Below are 25175 nucleotides of genomic sequence, written 5' to 3'. Positions count from 1 at the left end.
TTAGGATGTCATCTCATCTTGTCAGAACAGGAATGTGACATTTCTCTCTGTATTCAGGTACAGATGGGATGTTGTGCTCAGATTTAGCAGAAGGCAAGGAGGGTTTATGTCCCTTAATTTTGTCCTAGAAGTAGAGCAGGAGCTTTTTTTTTATCCATTTGTGACACTGAAGAAGCCATACACCAGCCCTGTTTCAATCTAAACTCTTGCCACTAGCAAGGTATGTGTATGCATGTGGGTATGTATGCACATATTGTGATGCCTCTGTCTGCTTCTCAGTATCCCACCAGTGAACATGTGACTAAGTAACGTAAAATCTACTCTGACAGACACTGTACTCTACCAGGAGACCCATTATCTGCCATTATTTAGTTTTGAATGTGTGTGCCTGTGATTTTGCTAGATCTCTGGCTGCTTGCTTTGTCTCTTAGATTGCCAACCTGACCTCCTTTTCCTCCAAGCCCCAGCGCCATGGTCTTGTCAGGGCTGTAGCTGGGATTCAGGGACAGCATGTGTGGCAGAAGCTGGTGCGGTGCCCAGAGGGGTGGGTGAGGTGTTTTCTGTGGAGGTGGAGGTGGCTGGCGGTGATGGCTCACTATGCTGCGCTGCGCTGAGCTGAGTAGGATGGGCAGCAGCCGGAGCGGCTCAGCCTTGCTGTGGCTGGGTGTCAGGCTGGATGTGTCAGCTGCCAGGCCCGCCCTCAAGCACACCCCCAGCTCCCCCCTCTTGGTCTGTCTGCCTCAACCCATTCCATCCCTCCTCATCTCTCCTCTCATCTCCTCTCCTCTTCTCTTCCCTGCTCCCATCTCCTCTCCCCTCCTCTCCTCTCTCTTCTCCTCCTCCCCTCTCCTCTCCTCTCCTCTCTGCACCATTGACTGCATCTCCGCTGTCACTTGCTCAGAGACTCAGGGGAGAGGGACGAAGTAGACACTGTTCTTGTTCTGTCCACTTCAGAGGCGAGTGGGAGTCAGTGGGGTGGGGGTGGGAAGAGGAGGGGGAGGTCATTACAGCTTGTGGACAGAAGTGTTCTGAGAGGTGGATCTGGTGGCTGTGCCGGTCCAGACACCCCATTCTGTTAGTTTTTCTCTTTTGTCTGGATTTTAGTCAAGGGACAGCCTGTACTTCCAACAAACACGCAGTGCCAATGCTGTATGAGCAAGAGTAGATTGTCATGCTGTTTCTTTTTCTCCCTCTTCATCTCCCTCTGTCTCTCTTTCCCTCTGTCTCACACACACACACACACACACACACACTCAACCTCCCTCTCTTTCTCCCTCTGTCACACACACACAACACACACACACGCGTCCTCTCTCTCTCTCTCCCTCACTTTTTCTCTCTCTCTTTCCCCCTCTGTCTCACAAACACACAAGCGTTCTCTCTCTCTCTCCATCCCTCTGTCTCACACGCACACACACAAACACACAAGCGTTCTCTCTCTCCCTCCCTCTGTCTCACAAACACACACACACACACACACACACACACACACACACACTCCATCCCTTATCCTTTCCCTCTCCTCTGTGTGATCTCATTCAGAGTTTTTTTTTTAATGACAGACCTGGGGAGGCAACCTTAATTAAAAGCCTAGAAGAAGCAAGGTGACGGAAAGAGGAAGGAAAGGGAAGAAGAAATGAAATGTTTTTTTGTTTTTTTTTCTTTCCCAGGCAATATTCGAGAAACATCAAAACATCACATCGTTTCCCATAGAGGGAAAAGTACTCAAAATAAATCTCCTCTAGAGTAAACTACCAAGTTGTTTCGAGACTATATTTTTTTCTTACACTGCGACAGGATAGAATCTGAATAAAACATAAAAAAATATCTGCTGAAATCATCAGAGAGTGTCTTGGGCTTTCCTCGATCAGCATTCATGTGGCGTTCCACCCCACCAGTGGAGCGTGACTGCAGTGCCCTGGGAGAGGGCACTGTGGGTCAGTGAGGTTATCCTTTAGCATAGGACAATCAAGATGAGTGATTCCGCAATGCAGCCGGTCAAATCTCCCACCGTCTGTTGAGGTCAAGAGGTTATGCCCTGAAGAGTGTCAAGGGTTGCTAACTTCTCTCAGGGTTCCTACGCAGTATGGAAAACCTGGAAAAGTATGGAATTTGATTTTAGTAATTTCCAGGTCTGGATAAGTATGGAAAAAAAGAAACAAGGGTATGGAGAAATATTTGTGTTTCCAGACTATTGCATTTGCAGTACTAATCACTTCACTCAGGTCATAATGAACCATTCCTACTGTTGTGTAGCTTAACTGTCAGTCCCCATCGTCAAGATACAACTAAAAATGACCCAGCTAAATGGACGAATATTAAGTGTCATTTTTTAATTTACTTCAGTTGTCCATACCTTTGTTTTCACCGAGTTATCCAAACCAGAAGTGGCCGCAATGTCGAGAATATGGTCAGAAAAATCTACCGAGAAGTTTTGAGAAATTCTCAAGTTTTTGAGAAATTTGAGTATGGAAAAAGTATGGAATTTTTAAATGCAAAATGTGTAGGAACCCTGTTCTCTTCCATCAGGACCAAAGCTCTGTCAAAGACTGTTGTCGGATTGCCATGCTTGTCAGGCAGAAAGGTGGGCATGCAAGCACAGTGTTTGTGCTATGGAGGGTGTGTCTGGTGTATGTTTGCGGAAAGCAAGAATCAGGTACAGAGCACTGCCGGGTGTGTGTGTGTGTGTGTGCCCACGGCAGCATGAGTGAGATAAGCCCAGACAGCAGTGCGTTAACCCAGTCACCGGGACGCCTCGAGCAGCGCTGGAATGCCGCTCTCTTTCCCTCATGTTGGATGTAATGTTAAGTGTCATCTTGCCCGTGTTTTCTCTGATTTAGTTCTTTTATTTTCACAGCTGAGTAGGTAGTTGTCATTGCACCCCAGCCCTGCCCAATGCCCCCCTTTTCCGATTTCTTCTGCCCTCTGCAGATGGTTTCAGCCCCTTCAACCACCCCTCATTAGCTTTCGTGGCGTGTTTCTGCCAGTGACATCGTTTGGGACTGGATCGCTCGCTGGCTTCTGTCTCTGGTGATAGGGGCCAATGAGATGCTTGGCTGGAATGCATTAGAAAATGCGACAAGTGCCTCACAAAAGTATTATCAAATCAAGACTTATCTAATCGCACTACTTGGCTGTAATCACTGTCTCACTCTGCTGCCGAGTCAGTAAGTGAGAAAGAGAGAGATAGAGAAAGACTGACAGTGGCTTTCTCATGTCCACCACTAATGAGAAATTGACCGTTGATAATGGAGTGTCAGCTTGTGAGATGGCCTCAGGAAGAGTTTGTTTACATTGCGCATATGCGGTTATAACACAGAAGGGGATGCAGTTAGTACATGCCACTTGGTGCTCCCTCAACTACAACACTGCAACAGCTGGTCCAGGCCCGTACTCTGGAGCGACTCTGCAGCTGTTCAGCACTCAGCAATGCCCCTCTCTCCTTCTCAGTTACACTCAGGCCTGGGGAAGAGCCCACCAGAAGCTTGTGTGTCTGTTCCTCTCCGAGGTGGTGCAGGAGCTGTGTGACCTGCTCGAGGCTGCTCCTCCATCTGTGAAGTCTGCTGTAGTATCGAGGCCATCTTCCGCCATCAGGGCTTGTACTTTAGCACTTCAGTCTTATTTTTAAGCCCAGACTGTTGACATGCCATCTGATTAGTATTACCGGCCTCCAAGTCTAAGGAAGATATAAAGATAGAGAACGGACAAGGCAAAGTTCAGGTGTTGCACACTGGCATTCCATTTATTAGTTAAAAAAAAAAAAATATATATAGTATATAATATAAGTAATAAATGCTTAAATATATATACTAATAAATGCTTAAATATTCAGACAAATCCAACAAGGTTCAGACAATTTCAACATTAGATCCTCTAACAAACCTTCTTTAATAACTTGCCTTTGGTTATGTTGCAAAATCATAATCACACATTAAAGCATTAACGTCTTTGATAAGAATATAAACATGGTGAGAATATAGCAGCTACACAACATTTAGCAACCAATTCATCCACTTGTAACATCACTAAAAGCCAATGGCCACATGGTAATTGGTGGCAACAAAGATTCACTTTAATTAACATTTGCTTGAATGAATAAGATTCACATCAAAATCACTTAGAACATTAACCAGCCATCTCTACAAAACACAACCTTAGATGGCAACATTAAGATGAAAACTAAACATACCTTGATATAAAGAGAGAGAATGGACAGGCGAACTTCAGGTGTTGCACACTGGCATTCACAATTTTTTCTTCTCTGCCAGCTATATAGTACCTGACCCTATCCCTCTCTCCTAGGGTGCCATCTACTGTACAGGCCCACAGCTACTCTCCCAGATACTCTCCCAGATACTCTCCCAACTACTCTCCCAGCTACTCTCCCAGATACTCTCCCAGGCAGCAGACTTGTATGCAATGTATGCTGTGTCAATGTGTGCAGATACTAAAACATGCAAAGGGCAATTCCGTGCAAAACTGTCACATCCATAACGGCAACACAATGCCATGGTATTTAGTTGGCGTTATGGACGTGACAGTTTTGTGTGGAATTGCCCCAAACTTTAAGGAAATTAGGGAAGGGGCACGACAACACAACAAAGCAGTTGGCGATCAGTGACGACAGCAACGCTCCTCAACACCCACTTTGTTAAGGAACCCCGACTAGTACGACATGTTGGCCTTATAAGATTTTGGCGTCAGCTACAAAAACGTGGTATAACAACACTCCAAATAGTTTTAGTTTTATTAGTTTATTAGTTTTTATTAAAAAATGTAGAAAACACGTTCACTCGTAGGCCGCAATGGTTATGTAGTTCTACATCTCAATAGGGAGGGAAAGTAATCTCATCGCCCCCAACTGGTTGCGTTCCTAGAGTTTAGCGGAGTTGAATGCCTTCCATATGATATGCATTGGGGTCACCTCTATTGCTTCTACTGGTCATACTTTATTTTTAGGACTAATATGAATTGTTTTTTGTAACATGGTGATAACAAACTACAGTTGCATGTGATGTCACCAGTTTGGACACCTCATCTCTAACTGATCAAAATAGCTATTTGCTTGAATGGGTTAACATATTTTGTAATGATGGAGAGTTATGTGTGTGTCGATTACCTTTATGTTAGGGTAACTTGTGTTGTGCTCCTCCTCACATAAAGAGCTGGCAGTATGGTTCTACTTGTTGTCAATGTGTTGGGGATAGCTTTCTTTCCTCTTGATAAGCCCTGATGTGCACTGCCTAGTGCCATCACTGAGCTTTGAGGGGCCCCTTTACACAGAAATAAACTTGCTCTTATTTCAGCAGTGCCCCGTCTTAGTTGTGCTGATGTTGTTGCACCTAATGGGGTGGAAATCTTGAGGGTGAGTAAATTTGTTCAGGAGACATTTTCTGCTGTCGTTAAATTTAGTGAGTCATTAGGTGGTGCACAGACCTGGAATTAGGTTTAAAAAAAAAAAAAAAAAAGAAAAAGACAAACCTTTTGCCATAGCTCATTTCGATTTCAGATTTGATTTCATCTCATTTCCTCCCTTCCCAGTGTGTTTCTTGGCGGTGAGCAATCACATCATACTCTGAAGAGGCATTAAGGCCTCATTTCTGCTCCATTTGCAGACAGCTCAGAATATTGATAGACGTGTTTGTAGTAGGGCTTGTTGCTGAATTACCGAATAATGGTGGGCAGCTCGGTCAGGCTGATATCTTGTATCCTCCTAATGAAACATTTCGGTGAGACTTTTATATTTGCCTGATCAAAATTGTAATGCGTTTATTGTGACAGTTGACTCAGTTGTAACTGAGACTTTCATTACAGTAATGTTAATTGCTGTAATGTAAATGAAAGAGGGTGTTTCTCCACTGAAGCATATCCATAGTGACAAAGCTGTTGAGGATGAGAGCTGCCACCATAACATGACATGAGCAACACCCTATTTTGTGCATAAGCTCATCAGTGATGATGCGACTGCTCTGAGTTTAGCCTGATTAGCACGTGGCTTGTCAGTTCCTTTTCTCGAAATTAAATGGCATTAGCCTAGCTAAATGGCAATCACGCTTTGTCAGATTAAGCTGTGCATCTGAAATGTAATCGTCTAAAACTGAATGGGTGGCTGTGTCGGCAAGGGGCACAACTTAGATTAGATTAAATGAGTTTAGAGAAGTTTCATCTGCTTTCTCTTGGAGTTTTTTTTTTGGTAGGGTATTGACCGTTTCAAGAGAGTTCCATTATCAGCATCATAGTTGTTCTCACAAGGCTTCCGTTTTAACGTACAGGTATGTTAAACGGAATGTAACATATGTTATCTTAATGAAGCGGAAGTAGATTGGGAAACAAAATAGAACGTTCAAGGATTGTTTTTGTTTTTCTTGTTGAAAGGGTCTATAGCTAGAGAGGGACTCTGGTTCGGCTGCTGATTTCTGGTCTTTTCTGTCTGCAGAAGAAGGAGGACGGGGAGGATGGGCAGAAGGTCAAACTGTCCAAGATGAGTAATGGGAAGACCCCCGAGGAGGAGGAGAGGAGGGAGATGATCACGCCGGCGCTCCGAGACGCACTCACCAAGCAAGGTGAGACCAACCCTCTGCATGCTGTCATAATTTCTCACTCATCTGTGTCTGTCTGTCGGACCCTTTTCTCTCTCTGTGTCTCTCTCACACTGCTGTTCAGAGACATGAACTCTGGACATGACCTCATATGGTATCATTGATGCTGTTGATCCCTTTTTATGGGTTTCTTGGCACAAATCCACAAACATCCATTTGCCGGCATTGATTGACTAGTGGGTGCCCTGAGTTACCCTGTGTTTTATGTCGGGCATATTTTCAGAAAAGAGTTCAGTTTTTGTTGTTAGTGCTTTGTGCTACTGTGCTCTGTGATCTCCACACATGTCGCATTTGATGGTGATGGAGACCAAATTTATGGATCAAATAAAATGTGAAGGGCTGCAACAAATTTAATACCAAAGATATGAATATATCTCGGGGTCGATGGAATTTTTTCATGCTTCAGCCAAAATGTGACGTATAGAGAGGCTTTTGCAAATGATCTGAAATGTATCATTTCACATTTTGTTGAAATGTGCCATTTTCTGCATGACTGGCATCTATTTCTTCCCATCCCAACACATTCGCTTAACTCCGAACTTTTTAATTTTCAAGTACTGCCATCTTGTAAAATGACTCATTATAATGTGGTCTTTGCCAAAGAGAGTGACACCAGTCCAATATGTATATATTGTTTTGTTTTTTTTCTGACCACTTTCTCTACTGTTGTTTTTACCTGGCTGTAATGAAGAGGTTGCCATGCGGCACGTGTTGCTGGGTGCTGTCCCTCCAGAGGGAGTGTGGAGTAACCCTAATGATACAGCGCAGCCCAATTAGCCTCCTCTCCTGTGGCCCCATCTCCCCTGAGCTCCTCACCGCTCCCCTTTTTCAGAGCTCAACGCTCCCTCCAGACACACACACACACACACACACACACACACACACACACACACACACACACACACACACACTCTCTCTCTCGCTCTCACACACACACACTCACACACACTCACACTCTCTCTCTCTCTCTCGCTCTCTCACACACACACTCACACTCTCTCTCTCTCTCTCTCTCTCCCGCTCTCACACACACACACACACACACACACACACACACACACACACACACACACACACACACACACACACACACTCTCTCTCTCTCTCGCTCTCTCACACACACACTCACACACACTCACTCTCTCTCTCTCCTCTCTCACACACACTCACACACTCTCTCTCTCTCTCTCTCTCTCTCGCTCTCGCACACACACACACACACACACACACACACACACACACACACACACACACACACACACACACACACACACACACACACACACACACACACACACTCACTCTCTGTCTCTCTCTCTCTCTCTCTCTCTCTCCTCTCACACACACACACACTCTCTCTCTCTCGCTCTCTCTCTCACGCTCTCTCGCACACACACACACACACACACACACATACATACACACACACACACACACACACAGACAAACAGACACACTCACTCTCTCTGCCTACAAGAAAGTGATGATAAGCAGTTTTGAAGCTTCTTTCTTCCCATGCTCAGTCTTCCACGGTCCTCCTCTCCCTCTTTCCATGTCTCGCCTCCCTTCCATCTTCTCTTCCCCTTTGCTATTTCCGTTTTCTTTCCTCCTCTTTTCCCCCCCTCTCTTCTTCCCTCATCCCTTGCACCTCTCCATTCACACTCTAATGAGCTCAGTCAGGGGGGGAAAAAAACTGTAAAAAAAAAAAAAAAAACTGATATGGATATGTCTCCTAATGTGTCCCTACTGTCTGAGTTCATTCATTCCGTTGTTCATTCTTTAGTTTGTTCATTCAGTTTTCTAAACAGCAGTTTGTGCTGACCAGGCAGGGGGGAAAAGAAAAAGCTCACAGCTCGAGGGAGATCTGCCTGACTTTGAAAAGTGGCCGCACTGTCTACTCCAGTTTCACTCACTCACACACACACACACACACACACACACACACACATACTCCTGCTTCCTATTCAGGTTACTGAGTTAATTAACTTATTATCTCACTAAATTACTCCCATACATCTGCCTTCATGCAAGCCAGCAGTTAAAAGATAAACAAAGAACGAACGAAAGAAAGGGATACTTGGGTAGAATGTAACCATGTGGTACCTTAGGACTGCTTTACCTGTCAAGTCTAGAGAACATCTTAATCAAGAGAACACAGTGCACTGAGACAAATTATAATTTTATAGAGGTAACAAGCTCCCTCTCTTCTCCCCCTCAAAAAAACAAATGAAGCATAATGAGTGTAGAAATGTCATTGATAAGATGAAGACGGTGCATTTTTTGCCAGTTGCTGTTAATTATTAATTGAGGTTACTTATTGAACTAGATGCGTGTTGCTCGTATTGTATGGGGAAACAGAAATGATGAGAGTGAGTGAGCCAGTGAGAAGATAAAAGACCTGTTTGCTCAGCATCCAGAGGGAAGAATTAGGTTATTAATGTCAGCCTCGCAAATGGATGTGAGGGTGTCTTCAGAGGGGCTGTTGCAGAGTGTTGCATAATTGATGAACATTGTAGACCTTGTCTGATCTGGCCTGCATGTGTTCCAGAGGGGTTGCCGTGCGGATGTATTCTGGAAATGGAGTTGTAACTTTAGCAGGCCTAAACATTTGGGCAGTGAGTGACTTTTTTTTTAATAGAACCCTATTAATAAGGGTTCCCGGGTCGTGAACTGGCTGCACGCATGGTGGCAATCCTGAGTTTTTATGGCTTTTACTGGCTGGCTGCGCGCGTGCAATAACATGACATCAGTCCGAAGCTCTGCATTAGTAATTCTCCTTCTTGAAAACTGTGGTCATGGCAATGTGCTACTGAAAGGAATAAAAGCCTGTTGGAGCTCTTAGACTGAGATGGGAGAAGTGTTAGCTTCTCCTTTTATGTAAATTTACTCTCTCTTTACCCTCTTAAGCACTTGTCCCCACTGCCGGTGCCAACTGTAGATACAGTATTATCGCTCTTTCAGAAAATCAGATCATGTGCTGCTTACGTGCCAACCAAGTGATTATCTTACACTGCATCCCATGCTTGCATTCTGTTGCCATGCCACTAGCTTTGCCAAGCGGGCACGGGTCCCATGCTTACTGAACGTGGACCTTACCTGTCATAATTACCAAGTGTCGTGTTAAATGAATGTACATGTAAGCTAACCGTTCATTCTGTCAAAACACACAGCACGTTTGGCCATTATATCGCATTTCTTGAACATGTGGGTATGCCCAGATTGAAAAATCCAATTGCAGTTGGAAAGGGCTTTGCCATACATTGAAAGCAGACTTTCATTCCTCTGCCATGGCAGTTCATTGCAGCCTAGCGACGATGAAGTGGTTCCATTTGGACTCAGATTTCCCTTGGGAAGTGCCAAATAATGGACAAATGTCACTGAATGTGCTTGTGCCCTTCTAGAAAAAGTCTGAGTTGCTCAAAACATGGAGGCACACACATATCTATGCTCACTGCAAACTCTACTGTAATTCTCTGCTTCATCATATTGACCTATCTCTGTCCTTCACCCCAAATAGCAGAGGTTGACCAGATGTTCCAAAGCCAGACAAAAATAATTCTACATGTTGTAGCTTGGTGCTTTTTGAACAAGCAAATTATGCAATGCCCACATAAACAGCATTTGCAATTCAGAATAGTCCTTTGTTCATATACTTTATGCCTTCAGTCTCCGTGTTTGAGCCTTGTTGTGTAGAGCCTGATTTAGCTCTACAGGGAGAGAGGACAGAGAGAGAGAGAGAGAGAGAGAAAAAAAACGAAGAAGAAGGGAGGGGGGAGAGACGGTAGCTACCTTTCCCTCCCGATCTTGCCCTGTGCATTTCTAGGCAAACATAAAAGACGGCGTGGGCCGTTTGATGTGGAGTTTTCCTAATGAACGCGGTTGGGGGGGGTGGAGGAGGTGGGAGTGGGACTTCCGAATGTTTCGGCTTCCTGATGCGTGCGCTTCACACACACACAGAGCCCCTCTCCCCTGTGCTGCCCCACCCCACCCCACCCAAAAAAATGCTGGGGAGGAAAAGATCTCTGCTCAGCACTCTTTCTCCTGGGGTGTGTGTTTGTGTGTGTGTGTGTGTGTTTGTTTATTTGTTTGTTTTTTTGTGATTGCGTTTGGAAGAGAGAGGGAGGGGGGGGCAGCAGATTTGTGTGTGTGTGCGTGTGCTAAGAGATGTTTGTCTGTGGGAGAGGTTATCTTCAATCATATGTCCACCTCTGATCCCCCTACTGTCCCAGCACAGCTGGGCCGAGTCATTTAGCCACAAATTGAACCAGTGCTCAGGCGCTGCGGTGGTGTTGCCTCTGTTTGAGCCCCTCATTGAAAGCGATCAGCCGTGCTGTTGCAGACCTCTGCTCACTTTTTTGTGTTTGTGAGGTAAATGGTAAATTGGACCCGAATTCCCCAGTGGGCTCTCAGTGTTTCTTGGTGAACAGCCATTTGTAGGGAGTCAAATGAGTCAAAGTGCTTAAAAATACTCAACTCAACAAACTCTTGAACCGCTCCACCAGGATGAGTGAAAATCAGGAATGTGACATGCTGTATTATGCCACTCACAACATCATTTTTTGGGGGCTTTTATGCCAGATAATCATATAGGACACGAAGAGAATGAAAGGAAGCAAGTGGAAGAGAGGGATGGGGTGGGATTGGGCAATGACCCAGGTCGGCCTCGAACCCCGTTCCCCATGGGCATGTGGACCAGAATGTGGTCTGTACGCTGTAGCCAGTTGCACCACAGCACCCAAGCCTTAGATTTCGAAGAGCAGTGAAGGTTTTCCAGCTGCTGGCGACCCTGTCAAGGTATCTGTCCCAGTGCTGGGCAGCGGTAGATGAATGGATGCTGACGGGGTAACCATATCCTGGAGCCAGTCTTTCTGTTTGATGAGCAGGCATGGGAGGTGTTGCTGGACACAGACTAAAGCCACAAGGAACAAAAGAACAAATCTGTTTGGCAAACCCCCAGATCAGATACAGAGTTACCCTTCAGAATGTAGGGAACGTAGTGAAGCACTCCAGCAGAGGAAATACTCTGAAATGAACCCTGGCTTGGTGCTGAAGTGGCTTTGTAGAATTCACCTGTTCACCTGTATATGCGTTGTAGCCTAATCTGCCTAACCTGTTCACCTGTATCTGCGTTGTAGCCTAATCTTAATGCAGTCCGATTGATTCAGTGGGGGATTGATTCAGTCTCTCTTCACTCCAGAGAGGGCAATTATAAAGTAGATTAGTGGTTCCCCAGGATGTCATGGCAATGGAACAGCTTCTTGGCACATCACACTTTTGTTTGGAAATGACAATGAACTTCCTGGAATCACTATCACTATGTCAGTGTCTCTCAAGAGGTGTCTGGGGTCTGAGTGACAAACAGGCCAGTACCCTTTGACAAGTCAGCACTGTCACTCATGCTTGTTTCATCTGCTCTTCTATCCAGGCTACAAGCTCATCGGGAGCCATTCTGGAGTAAAGCTATGTCGCTGGACTAAGGTGAGTCCAAACTTTTCAATTTGTTGTGTATACCCCTATGCCCTGGTTTCTTTGGGAAGTTATTTACCTGAGGTACATTTTGTCCCTTGAATGCTTTCTTGCGTCTTCTGGCAGTCGATGCTACGTGGGAGAGGTGGCTGCTACAAGCACACTTTTTACGGCATCGAGTCCCATCGGTGCATGGAGGCCACCCCCAGCCTGGCCTGTGCCAATAAATGTGTTTTCTGCTGGAGGTGAGAGGAAATGATTCACTATTTGGTCACAATTCAATGATACATTACATAGCCTCTGTTTTAGTGTTGCTACGTTATTGAGTTGAGAGCACCACGTACAGTAGTAATGGCGTATACGACATTGCATTTATCGAGGTGGGTCAGTATTGGGGGGTAAGATGTACAGAGAATCAATCTTTGATTTCTGATGATTTCTGTGCAAGACTCTAGGGGTGAAGTTGAACTGGAAGTGTATAACATAATATGCCATCAAGAATGCTATTTCAGTGAACAACAAATGCATGTGTTGATTATGTATCTTTGCAGTCTTCTAATAAAATATGTTTTATTCTATTAAGTATACTAAGTGTCTGTACTGCACCTGGGTTTGGTCTGCTTTCTCTGGGGATATAAGGCATAGGCACAGTAGGACCTCTGAGAGTTTCTGATAGACGCCACGACTCATTAATAATGATGAGAATAATCAGGTCTCTGTGGCGATGAGTGATGCACGTGCTTACCGTCAGCACTCCGGCCCTCCTCTGTAAACAGCCCTGATGAATGGCCGCGCTAATTGCAAGTGCAAAAGCAGACACGTGACGATGGCTGGCTACGAGAGGAAGAGGGTTGGGCGCATCGGCGAGCCTGTCCACCCTGTCGTCTGCCACCGCGCCCCCCTCTCTCGCTCCGATGGAAATGATAAAAGTCTCATCTCATCTGGTGAAAAGGTCCCGAGCTTGTGGGCTGGAGGGTACAGCTGGGAGCTGTCAGTCTAGATCATCCACGTCTGAGTGGAGGCTTCCATCCAGGATGGCTGCCACCAGAACGCATTGGCGCAACAGGACTCAGCCGTCTGCTACCACAGGCAGCCCCAAAAGCCTCTGGGAGTGTGTGTATGTGTAGTGTGTGTGTGTCTGTGTGTATGTGTAGTGTGTGTGTGGTGTGTGTGTGGTGTGTGTGTGTCTTGTGATCGTCAAAGGAGGAGGATGATGAAGGAGAGTTTACTTTCAGATTAGCCCATGTGGGATAAATGTGAGCGGACAAACAAACATGGAGAAGGAACATACTCGACAAGCGTAGAGGGAGAGGAAATGAGAGAGACCGAGAGAGAGAGAGAGAGACCGAGGGAGAGAGAGACCGCGCTGGATGGTCTTTATTCTTTCTCTCAGATGAATCCCATTAATTTTGAATGGGAACAAAGTGGCTTTGTGGTTCAAAGCTTTTTTTATTTTTATCTCGCTATAGAATGTGGCAACAGCATTAGCATAAGCGTGAGGCGTGTTTCAAACAAAGCAGAAGAATCAGAGGGGCAAAGGGGCTGGCGTGGCATACATGGGGAATGCTCCAGCCGTGTGCAACAGCTGATAAGTGCCACAGCTCAGCAGCGGAAAGGTTCTCAGGCGAAATGTCGCACAGCTCTGCAGAGGACTGCCAGAGGTGTGAGTCTTTGACATTGTGTGCCAGTATTTGGCCAGTGTGTGATGTTGAGAGAGGCTGTTCCAGCCAAGTTATCACATTACTTGAAAAGGAGTTACTGTTGAATATGTAAGAGAAAAGGCAATCCATCTATTTAGCTAGTTTTTTGAAAATGTATATATTATTATTATTATTATTATTATTATTATTATTATTATTATTATTATTATAGTTTATTTGATATGGACAGATACTAGCCTGGGAAACCCAGACGAACTTCCGGCAAATTTGGGATTTGCTCTGCAGGTCCGTCTAGTGAAGAGCCCATTCAAGCCCATTTCCAATGTGCCTAAATCCTAGGAACCAATCACAACCATTGAGGCAGGCTTTAGATGACGATAGAACACCGACGTTGAAACAGTTTTTGCAAATATCAACATCAGATGGCTGCTGCCAAGGAACAGCACTCATTTGAAGCTGCTATCGCATCGGTTTTAGACAAGGAGTTAGAAAACGACAAGTTTCCCATACTGCTTCCTTATGTTGGAATATAGATAGATAGATACTTTATTGATCCCTAGGGGAAATTCAAGGTCACAGTAGCATACAGACATACACACACACATTCACTAACAGCAGAAAAAAGTAATTAAAAGTATATAATATAAAAAAAAACACAACTAAGCAATAAGGACTGTAGAAGATAAAGAATATACTAAAATACAAATTATACTAAATAAAACTTAATCTAAATGCAGTGGACAACTTAATCTAAATGCACATAGTGGGTGATTAATCAATCAGGTGCGCTTGCGCTTGCTATATGTAATATCTGCAACAGTGGTAGGCTGCTGAAAGGGCAGATGTAGGTTGCTAGGTTTCATTCTTCCCAGTTCTCCTCTAACCTACAACCATAGACAGTAAACTGTTGCAATGTATGTTCTCGTCGCTCTGCATAGGTCATCTCTTTCGTTGCTTTGATTGGTTTTCGGTCTCTCCAATTGCGCCCGGAGGCATTTTGATCGGCGTCTGTTGTTGACGCCCTTTTTGAAATGGGAGGTGAATGAACCTTTGCCAGACCCTTATCTCAAATACAATTGTATTGAGAAGGGTCTGGTGTCAACCAGGCTAGACAGATGCATTATTAATAGACAAACTGAAAAACGCTATCTGATGCCAGTATTGTTCATAGCTAAATGCTAATTTACAACACTTGTCCCTACGTGTCCCTAGTTATCACAGAACCATTCCTGTAGATTCAGTGTTTTTACTCTGCGTGGGTTAAACCATAAGTAAAAACACCATGAACAGACGCTCGTCTCGTTCACATGAAGAGACGGATCGTTCTGCAGTGACTGATGGGTTCTTCCTTCCTGAGTGCACATCCTGAATACTGAGCATTTCCTCGATTGCACAGCAATTGTCTTCCAATTAATACTCTGAGTTGTTTACATCAGCCAAGGCCAAGGGATGCTGCAGGACTGACTCACAGATTGCTCCTCTCAGAGGAAGTAGAATTCTGTTCCCAAGAACAAGAGCCGCAGAGAGTGAGGTTGACAACAACTCTCTCCTGTTTGTTTAGCCTTTTTTCCATTTAGAAGTTTCAGAGTTTTTCATTTTTCACTGGGGGTTTAGTAACATTTGTGGCTGACAAAAAAGTAAATTTTCTGCTGCGAGTCAGCATGTATTTGGCAGCAAGTGCCCTTTTACTTTAAACAACAAACCCTGTGTCAGGCCCATAGACTGTATAAAATAGGCCAGGGATTGTACCGAGTGAGCAGTATTAGTGTTAGCAAGGTCCTGAGGGTTATCCACACATGTCCAGCCTTAGAAAATGCTTAGCCAAGGCCGCGCTTCACTGACCCTTCCCCTCTGGATACTGTGTGTACACTGTGAAGCACATGGTTCATTTCTCAGATGCTGGGCCTCTGCAGCTCCAGGTCCACCTACCTGAGTCAAGACACCCATGCTAGCATGACCGTGGCCTCTATTCAGACTTGCATTTCATAAGTCATGCTCCCCCATTTTGTTTGTGGGAATGATATTGGGTTTCCAGCGGAGCTCCATCCACTACTCCTTCCACTCGCCTGCGTCCAGCAGCTGTGAGGAGGTGGGAATGGAGAGAGAGGGAGAGGCCTTCAAGCTGAGATTTTCATAGTGGCGTCCATTTGCAGGCTGTGTGTGTGTGTGTGTGTGTGTGTGTGTGTGTGTCAGTGTCAGTGTGTGGGTCACAGAGGGCTGATCTTCCTCAAGGGTGGAGCTGAAGGGCTCCGCGCTCTTGATCTGCTCTGTTCAGCCTCAGCAAAACCCCCTAGTGTCTTTCCTCCACTTAGCTGCATGGAAATGATTGAAACCGGGTGGAGTTTATTATTATTTTACCCATTTAAACGCCATCCAAAGCAGTGATCGTCTCATGTGACTGAAAGAGAATCGGCGCTTAGAAAGGGAACACAAATGCACTGGACGGATGACGTGGGCGGCTGCTGTGAGTGGTGATGTGAGCCGTTGTGAAGGGGTCCCGATTGTGAAGGGGTCCCGATTGTGAAGGGGTCCCGATGAACTCATTAGCTGGGTCACAGGGCTGGGGTTGTGGGTGGGGGTGTTGAATGGTGGTTCGGGTGATGGGGGGCCACATCTGACAGATGCTGTCCTGTCCTGTCCTGTCTTGTCCACATCCCCCTGCCTGTCCTGTCTTGACACCACACCAACCCGCAGACACACCCAACCCCGGCTGGAAGATGGACCCGGCCGAGAAGATCCTGCTGGAGGCGGTGGAGAACCACCAGAGCATGATCAAGCAGTTCAGAGGTAAACCTGTCTGCAGCCTACACACACACACACAACACACACACACACACACAGATGCAGACACGCATGCACACACACACACACACACACACACACAGATGCAGACACGCATGCACACACACACACACACACAGACGCAGGCTTGCATGCTATATTCAGTTCACGCACACTCACACTCACTTTCCATTTTTATGTTCTTGAAATGCTTAAATTTACATTGGTTACCTTGGTTCACATCAGACTGTCTGGTTTTATTTTGTCATATGTCCTTCACTGGGGAAATCTACAAGGGTTTTTGGTTATGTACTTACATCGTTTTGAGGTATGCTATTTGACCCCTTGTCCCATGGTTTTCCATAAACTCCAGATACAGCTGGCTGAATATTTGCATAATTCTTTCACCACTGCACATACTGTGCAATAATTCATGCAATGTATGTAAAGTCACTTTTGATATCAACTGACACTTTGAAATTGCTTTGAAATTGCAGGTCATGTACTTGGCCTCATGCGTAACACAAGCTATGCATTTTTCATACAGATTGGCTGACAGCCATTGCTGACTCAGGAATTTTCCCACCTTTGGCACTCGACGTATTTATTCAGTTTTATCTCCAAAACCAGCAGAACATGTATCCCTTAAAACACTCAAAACTTGCCCACCAACACTTGGGATAAATGTTTTAATTTGACTGTCAACTTCCAAATAAAACACCACAGAAGGACTCTTTCCCCCTGCTCTGAAATACCCAGACAGGCACTTTGGGGATATTTGGGCTGTACTTTGTGGTTCACACAAAGCGCTGACATTACGAGCTCTGAGTGCCGGCATGAATCAGACCCCATCTATTCATTTGCGCCTTGTCAGTTAGACTGCAGTCAAATGCATGAGATTGTTATTGGGAACCAAGGGTGCCCCGGGAGTAAAGGAGATAAGCTTGGCGCTTTGATTAGTGGGTGACAGCTCGCACTCCCGGCGGGTGGCATAAATCTCCCCAGCGCCAGTCACTCGCATTAGACAATGCAGGGGCTCCAGTGACGCGGTTTGTCCCGTGGCATCTCTGAGGGGGTCTCATACAGGCAGGGCCTTATCTGTCATGACCTTGAGACTGTGACTTCACTTTGACACGGCAGGCAACTTTGTCTTTGGTTTGTGGGAAATGCATACAAAGGATATTTAAGCATACTTTGTCAGGAGTGGAGAGTAATCAATTTTACTTTAACTTTACTTTGCAAAATAACACTATTGGAATCTGTCACTAGCCCTAACTCTACATTTAACCCCATCAGTAATCTCATTTGTGTTCTTTACCAACAATTTCAACAGAAGTCGAGCATTACTGAAGGACTGTTCGTGTAGTGTTGTGACTTTTAGGACTTAAGTGTACTAAGGGAATAGAATGCAGTGTAGGAACATTTTCCTACACCAACAGCATTTTGATTAGTGTTTTTGTGTTGAGGTTTAGTGGGTGTTCTCTTTCACATTGATCCAGCATGAGGAGGATCACATTTAACTCCGGGGCTGGCAGACCTGGACATTCTTATTTCCTCAAACAATATCCCCTTGCATTTACATGATGTACAGCCAACACAACCCCCATTTTACTTTATGAGATCAACGCCTCCTTTGTCAACAGGAAGATTATTGTATTCAGAGCAGCAATATGGATTTGGGGAGGTAAATAATATTCTGTTGCTGAATGCAGTGGAACTCAATTAACAATTTTGCTCATTGTATACCGAGCTTCCCTGCCACAGTCTGCCAGAGAGCTCTTTATAGTGTCGGCTTTCTTATTTTGATTGTGTTGTGATTAATTAAACAGTGCTGGCTGCAGCAGCAATAACTTTGCCAGGATAGCGCTCCACATACATAATGGAAGAGTTCTTAATATGCAAGAAAAATAGATAGAATACAAATGGAACTTGGACTATCAAATGTGGTTGTCATTAAAGCAGGCCTTTTAAAAATCACAATTGGATAATCAGTTGTCTGTGGGGATTGTTCTCTGATGAAGTGCATAATAAACACTCCCAAAATCTCATCAAGGGGGTAAAAGAGAGGCTTCAGGCAGTTCTGAGTGCTTTTTTGTCAAGTGGCACTATTTAATCCTATTGTTGGTTTTGTGTTCCCATAAAGTCTGTCTAGTGGTGTTTCTTGAGTATTCATCATCCATCTGAAAAGACCCCATCACATCAGCTACAACTGCCCGCACCCTCCCAGCCATGACTTCCAACAAAATCACACATTCCTCCCTCACACTCATGAGCTCATGTATCGAGTGACTGAAGCTCGGAAACAGTCACTAACTGCCAGACTTTATAAAAAAGGCCCAGTTTTTATATTTTATTTTTAGAGCAAACTGGCGACTTTGATCGACATCTGGATCGATTTTGGCTGACACTGCTTAGGGTAAAGCTGGGCTATTGGGTTTAGGGAGAGGAGTTGGGGTGGTGGTGTTGCGAGGGGGGCTGAGTGGGGGGCTGGGGGGTTTCTGATGGGCTCGGAGTTCATTGGCACTGCAGAGGCTTTGATGGGGAGTGACTCACTCCTCTGGAGTGAGTTGGTTTTTCTCACTCTTGCCTCCCTCCCCCTCCCACTGTCATTTAACCCCGGTCCCCGCTGCCCCATGCTCAGCATTTGGAGGTGGATCGATTGTTTGATTTTTCTCTTTTTGTGTTTTTCACCTAATCAGGGTTTGCATATGAGCGGATGGATGAGAGAGGATTAGTGTAGGCAGTCTGTGAGCTTTCACGAGTGCTCCCTTTGATGAGCTGTGCTTGAAATGTCACTGGGAGATCTTAACAACTCGGCCGCTGAGTCCATTTAAGACGTGCCTCACATCGGGGGATTGGATTTTGATCTTGTCTTTCTTTTCTCTTTCTCTCCCTTTCCCTCTCTCTTTCTCTCTCCTCCAGCTCTTTAGCTTTTTGTCTCCCTCTCTGCTCCCCTCCCCCTCCTCCTCCTTCTCTTGTCTCGGTTTGAAAAGCCCACTTCATCATGGTTCAATTTGGACCATCATCATGGACTGCTTAAGTCAGCGCGATGTTGCTTCACTTTCCTTTGCATTCTGTGCCACCAGATTATTATTGTCTATACTGGCATCACTGCAGCAGTCATTCATACTGTACTGTGGGGAGAATGTCGATGCAATCTAGATGAAGCACTTCAGAGGGTGGAGGGTCTCCAGAGGATTGGCTTAATCGTGTTGGAATTTCAAGTGAAGTCTTTTCAACTGCAAAAGTGATATTTCAGGAATACCAGGTTGCACATAATGACTTCGGTCTTTGCCAGCGATAAAATACTTTATTGTTGAATTAAATGTTATTTTATGGTTCATTGATTTGTTATGTCTTCAGAAGAGCCTTCCCTTACTTTTGGAGACTGAATCTTTTGTGCGCATACAGCCTGGTTATTTAAAGTAATTCTGGATCCCTCCTTTAAAATAAATTAGATTTAAGTTACAGTGACATTTTAACCCATTACTGTGGATATAACTTATACTGCAGGTGTCCCCAGCACCGGTTATGTAACTCCGCTAATACACACTATGGAATATGCTGGGTTTGTTTTTCACGGTTTGTCCTCTGCAGAGGAGAACGTGTTTGCCAGTGGTCCCGTCTCTGACTCGGGGTACAGGAACCGCGTGCTTGTTTGTGGCCCTCTTAGGTTGCCGCTGCTCTGTTGGCATTGACTCATTTATTTGACAACCGTGGCAGGCGCTGCCACCTAAAGCTGGAGGCAGGTCTGATTATCCAGGGAGAAGTGAACCTACCTGGTGAGCTGAGAATTGGAGGAAATAGTGGGTGTAAAGTGTGTATGTGTGTGTGTGTGTGTGCGTGTGTGTGTGTGTGTGTGTGTGTGTGAGAATGAGTGTGTGTGTGTGCCCGCACGCAGCTTTGATACTCAATATCTCTGGCCATGTGAAAGCTCCTATAATCTAGTGAACTGACTGAACTGAGCAAGACAAAAATGTGTGTACTGTTAGCAAGACAGATTGTTTGTGTACTGTTGCACATTTGGACATGCACTCACTTGCCTGTGTACCCTTAGCAATCACGAAAGCGGTCTAGAACTATTGAAACTAGATGTACCGCAGAGCGGTACAAAATATGACCGCCGCCCAGTCCAGCACATTTTTTCCACAAAAATAAATCACGCTGAAAGGCCTATATGATTCTAACTGTCTCACTAAATTGCATTATGCACACTCAATTCTTACTGGTATCTGCTAGACAACAAGTACCAAAACATGATTAGTTCATAGATTTCACATGTAAAATTCATTTTATACAACCCCACCCCCATCTTGCCTGTTCATAATTCTGATAATTCACACTTGAATTGTGTGCATGTGTGCGTGCACACGTTTATGTGTGTGGGTGTGGGTGTGGGTGTGTGTGTGTGTGTGTGTGTGTGTGTGTGTGCGCGAGAAAAAAAGGTCCTCCTAAACCCTACGGTTCTCGAGATATTCACAGAAAACTTTGTCTGCCCTACCCTCCTTTCGGGGGGTCCAGTCCAGCGGGGGGGCTACATATCAAAACGAAAAACGATGGTTCCATGCTATCCATGTGGGGTTACATGCCCACCAAGTTTCGTGTACCCCGGTCTTTCAGTGTCCTGGGAATCCTTGACGGAAATTTGGACATGCGCTGCGCGGCGGTCATAATTAGGTACAACCTATCCAAAATAAACACGCAATTTAATCAACAGCTCTTTAATTTAGTTTAATCAAGAACTGAATATTACAACTTTCATGCAAAGATTTATTTGACTGCATTTAGCTCAGTATTCCAGCAAGAGTGTTAATAGATTTTAAAACATTCAAATTTGACTCATTCCTCACTGAGATTAGCTGAAATTACCATTGTGTCATTGAAGCATAGTTTTGAGAGATGAATGCATGCACACTGTCCCTCTTGTTTTGATGGTAATCTGGTTTGTATTGCTGTCTATATCGAAATCTAAAAATCTAAATCAGTTTTATTGGCCAAGTATACTTACATATACAAGGAATTTGTTCTTTGCATTTTACCCATCCGGGGAAAGTGTACAACACACACACACAGTGTACACCCATTCATACACACACACTCAGAGTAGTGAGCACACGTGGGCACCCTTAATCCGGCGCCCGGGGAGCACTTGGGGGTTAGGTGCCTTGCTCAAGGGCACCCTATCCGTGGATGTGGGAGAGCGCTGTTCAATCACTCCCCCCACCCACATTTTTCCTACCAGTCAGGGATCGAACCGGCCACCCTTCGGTCACAAGTCGGATTCCCTAACCAGTAGGCCACGGATGTCTATCTGCATTTTGTCTTTAATCAGATAGGACAGTAGAGAGAGTGAGCAAGTGGGAAAGAGAGATAGGGTGGGAACGGGAAATGACCCAGGTCGGGCTGTGGTGCGGAATGTGGTATGAGCGCCGTAGCCAGTTGCGCCACAGCGCCCCTGTCTATCAGCGCTTTTGAAATATCCTTTGAACACAGCGTCAGCTGTACTCCGATTGCTTCCACATGTGTGGTGCTGTGTGCGACGGCTCTCAGGCAGACCGGTGACTCAGACTGTGCTGCCTTGCAGGGGTCCCGGGGGTTCGCCCGGAGCGCTTTGAGGAGGGCCTGGCTGTCAAGCACTGCGCCCTCTCCCTGGTGGGAGAGCCCATCATGTACCCTGAGATCAACGCCTTCCTGCGTCTGCTCCACCAGCAGCGCATCTCCAGCTTCCTGGTGACCAACGCTCAGTTCCCCGACGAGATCAGGTAAGCCCTCTCTCACCGCCTCCAGCACAAGGCATTCCGCTGCAACACTTTTGTTTTGCTTTGCTTCACAGAATTACGCCAGCGAGCTTCCCGTAATACATCCTGTTTGTCATTCACGGAGCTTTGCATTTAGGAATTTTTAAGTGCATGTAAGAGGCTAGAAGAGATGGGTAAACAAAATGAATTATGTATTTTATGTATATTTACATATTCCTTCTAGAAGGGAAAATGGCTTTCTCAGGATATCTGAACGCCTCAAGGACTTCAACCAGATACCCAATTTAGCTTCTCGAAGCTCATAATTATATCTGTTAAATTTAACCAGTGAATCCATTAGAACAAGTTGTCCTTGCCAAAGACCCACAGCAGTCACACTCATTTTACTTCTCCAACTCCTCAAGTCCCAATGCCCGTCTTTCCACTAAGCAAGCCAGCGTTTTGTCTCCCGGACCGATGCTTATTTGTATACAAAGAGTGTACAAAGTGTCTGATTGAATGAGAAAAGCCTTTGCGGCGTGTTTTGATGGGGGCGTTGCTGAGCAGTCGTCTCCTGTGTGAAGCCCGGGCTGACAGGCGGGCAAGCCAGCGGACGGGAGAGAGATGGCGCGAGAACGCAAGCGCAAGCGCCGCTTGCATTAGACCCACCTCATCTCGCCCTCGGCTCCTGTCACACGCTGTTCACCCTGACATCTGCTCGCATAAACATCCCCTTTGTGGCAGCACAGATCCACCCCAAAAACCCTCGTCACCGACACCACCCCCGCCACCCACCCCCCACACCCCCCGCTTTAACCCGCATTCTGTAGTTTGTTTGAAACATGCGTTTGGAGCAGCGCACTTTTCTCTCTCTCTCTCTCCGAGTCCCTGAACACGGCATTCAGGCGTTTGAGCGGCGCGGCTCTGTTCCGTAGCACTGCAGAGCCTGTAACAGCGCTGATAAGCACTAATCGGCCCAAGCAGAATTGCAAATCGCTGCTTCGTCTGTTGCCCCGGCTGTAGCTGCCGCTCTGAGATGGAGCGAACGCAGTGCGCGGCTCTCTGGCTCTCCAGACGCTGTCGGTAGCGTCGGTCCGCTGTCTCACCCCGTCCCCCCCCACTCACTATGTCCTCCCCTCAGACTTCAGCCTGCCTGGCAGAAGCCACCGTCGCAACATAAATCAGCCGTGCTTTTTTTTTACGGCAGAAAGAAGTGGGCAGTCATTGAGCGCGATGGAGAAAGAAGGGCGGACATTTATGTGAGGGGCACACAGCCGTGACGCACCGCACTGGGACGGGTTTATCGGAGGGATACAAGCAGCTCCTCCAACTAAGCCTGGAACAGAGTTGCAGCATGTGGCGACACATTCAGCACCATCTTTTACTTGTAATGGGGAACAAAGCAGCCGTCCACAACGAGACAGACACACACACACACACACACACTCACACAAATACACACACACTTCAGTCTCTGTAGAGAGAGAAAGAGAGATTGGGAGATGGCTGCTGCCAGTCTGTTGCCATCCCTTGTGTTGCTGCATGAATAAAACGAGATGCCATTTCATTGAAAGAGATGGAAGCAGGGTTACACTGCATTATTCATCTCAATAATACACTCCCACTACACACACACACACACACACACACACACACACACACACTCCCCCATGCTCCGGCTCTGTATCTATCTAAGGTTAAAGCTGCCCAGAGGCTCAGAGGCCTAGCTCTGCTCATAGCACTCGCCAGAGTTATCTTTGCTGTCAGTAGCAACCAGGGCTAAATTATTCACAAAGACCAAATGAGGATTGGTGGAGGAGCCTACAAGAACTCATTACTTCTGCAGTGGTGATGTATGGATGTCATGTTAGGACTTCTGCCTTAATTAGATAGACGTTGAAGTAATATAGTGTTAGTTTAAAGCTGCACTAATATTAGACTTTTTCCAATAAGGATAAACTTGCGCTTTTTTTGAAGACAACTCTCAGCCTCGCTCTCTTTTATTGTAATATTAAAAAAAATTGTGTCTGAACTATGACAAGCTGATCTAAATAATTTTTAGAAGCTTTTCCAATATTAAAGTCTTACCTCGTTAAATTACACATGAAATGTCTCTCTGGATAGTTGCTTTTCCTGGAGGCCGATCAGCACATGTTGTGTGTGTTTGTGTGCGCCTGACACTGAGAGGCAGCCCCCGTCTTGCTTGACAGCCAAACTTATTATTGCCGCTGAGCTGCTGTCAGCCATTGCAGAGGAGGCTACCAGCAATCAGCCCTACCTCAGGCCGCATGTCAGCGAAGAAGCCTCACATTCAAGGTGCTCAAATTTATTGCGGCCGATACCGACACACACTTGATTGGAAGTGGCAAGGCTTCACTCACCCGAGTGACAGATGATGGGTAGGTTGGATGGATAAATCAAGGTGGCCTTGGGTTTTTTTGACACTGGGTTATAGGGTAGCTGAAAGTATTTCCTAGCTCCCTTTAATGTTGTACATATGCCCTACGGGTGGAGTGTTTTTTTTTTTTTGTCTCTCCTTTGAGCTCCTTGCTTTATCTAATTACCTCCGTCCCTTTCACCTGATTGCCTACGGGGTCCTCGGCTCATTCTAAAGCATTTGCTTTGTCAGGCTCTCTGCTATTTAGTTGAGTCTATACATGCATGCATACATCATCTCGGTTTAGTTTAAAAAACTCCTGGGACAAAGTACCGAATAGGAGGCTGATTAGATTTGTTTTTCCTTTCCATCATCCAGGAGAGGGAACACAATTACTGTAGTAGCCATTGGAGGCTCTTTAGTTAGCCATTCTCTCTCTCGTGAACATACAGAGAGGAAAAATGCCTATCTGATTTCAACGTGTGAAGAAACTGTCAGATTAACGTCTCATGCCCCTTTTTCCGCCTTTCATCCCGTTCATCCCAATTTTCTC

General features: G+C 45.6%; 1 protein-coding gene across 1 annotated transcript in view; it reads left to right on the top strand.

The window, feature by feature from the left end:
* Positions 1–25175, top strand: part of tyw1 (tRNA-yW synthesizing protein 1 homolog (S. cerevisiae)) — a 58725-nt gene that overhangs the window by 8150 nt on the left and 25400 nt on the right. Inside the window, exons 8-13 of the mRNA XM_048264448.1 lie at positions 6437–6563; positions 12025–12077; positions 12192–12310; positions 13566–13567; positions 16421–16513; positions 22092–22269. Of these exons, the coding sequence (XP_048120405.1) occupies positions 6437–6563; positions 12025–12077; positions 12192–12310; positions 13566–13567; positions 16421–16513; positions 22092–22269 (572 nt within the window). The remainder of the gene's footprint in view (positions 1–6436; positions 6564–12024; positions 12078–12191; positions 12311–13565; positions 13568–16420; positions 16514–22091; positions 22270–25175) is intronic.

This window comes from Alosa alosa, chromosome 15 (assembly GCF_017589495.1).
Source record: "Alosa alosa isolate M-15738 ecotype Scorff River chromosome 15, AALO_Geno_1.1, whole genome shotgun sequence".
Taxonomy (NCBI): Eukaryota; Metazoa; Chordata; class Actinopteri; order Clupeiformes; family Clupeidae; genus Alosa; species Alosa alosa.
Note: the sequence above shows the minus strand (reverse complement) of the source record. Positions and strands in the feature narration are given on the sequence as shown.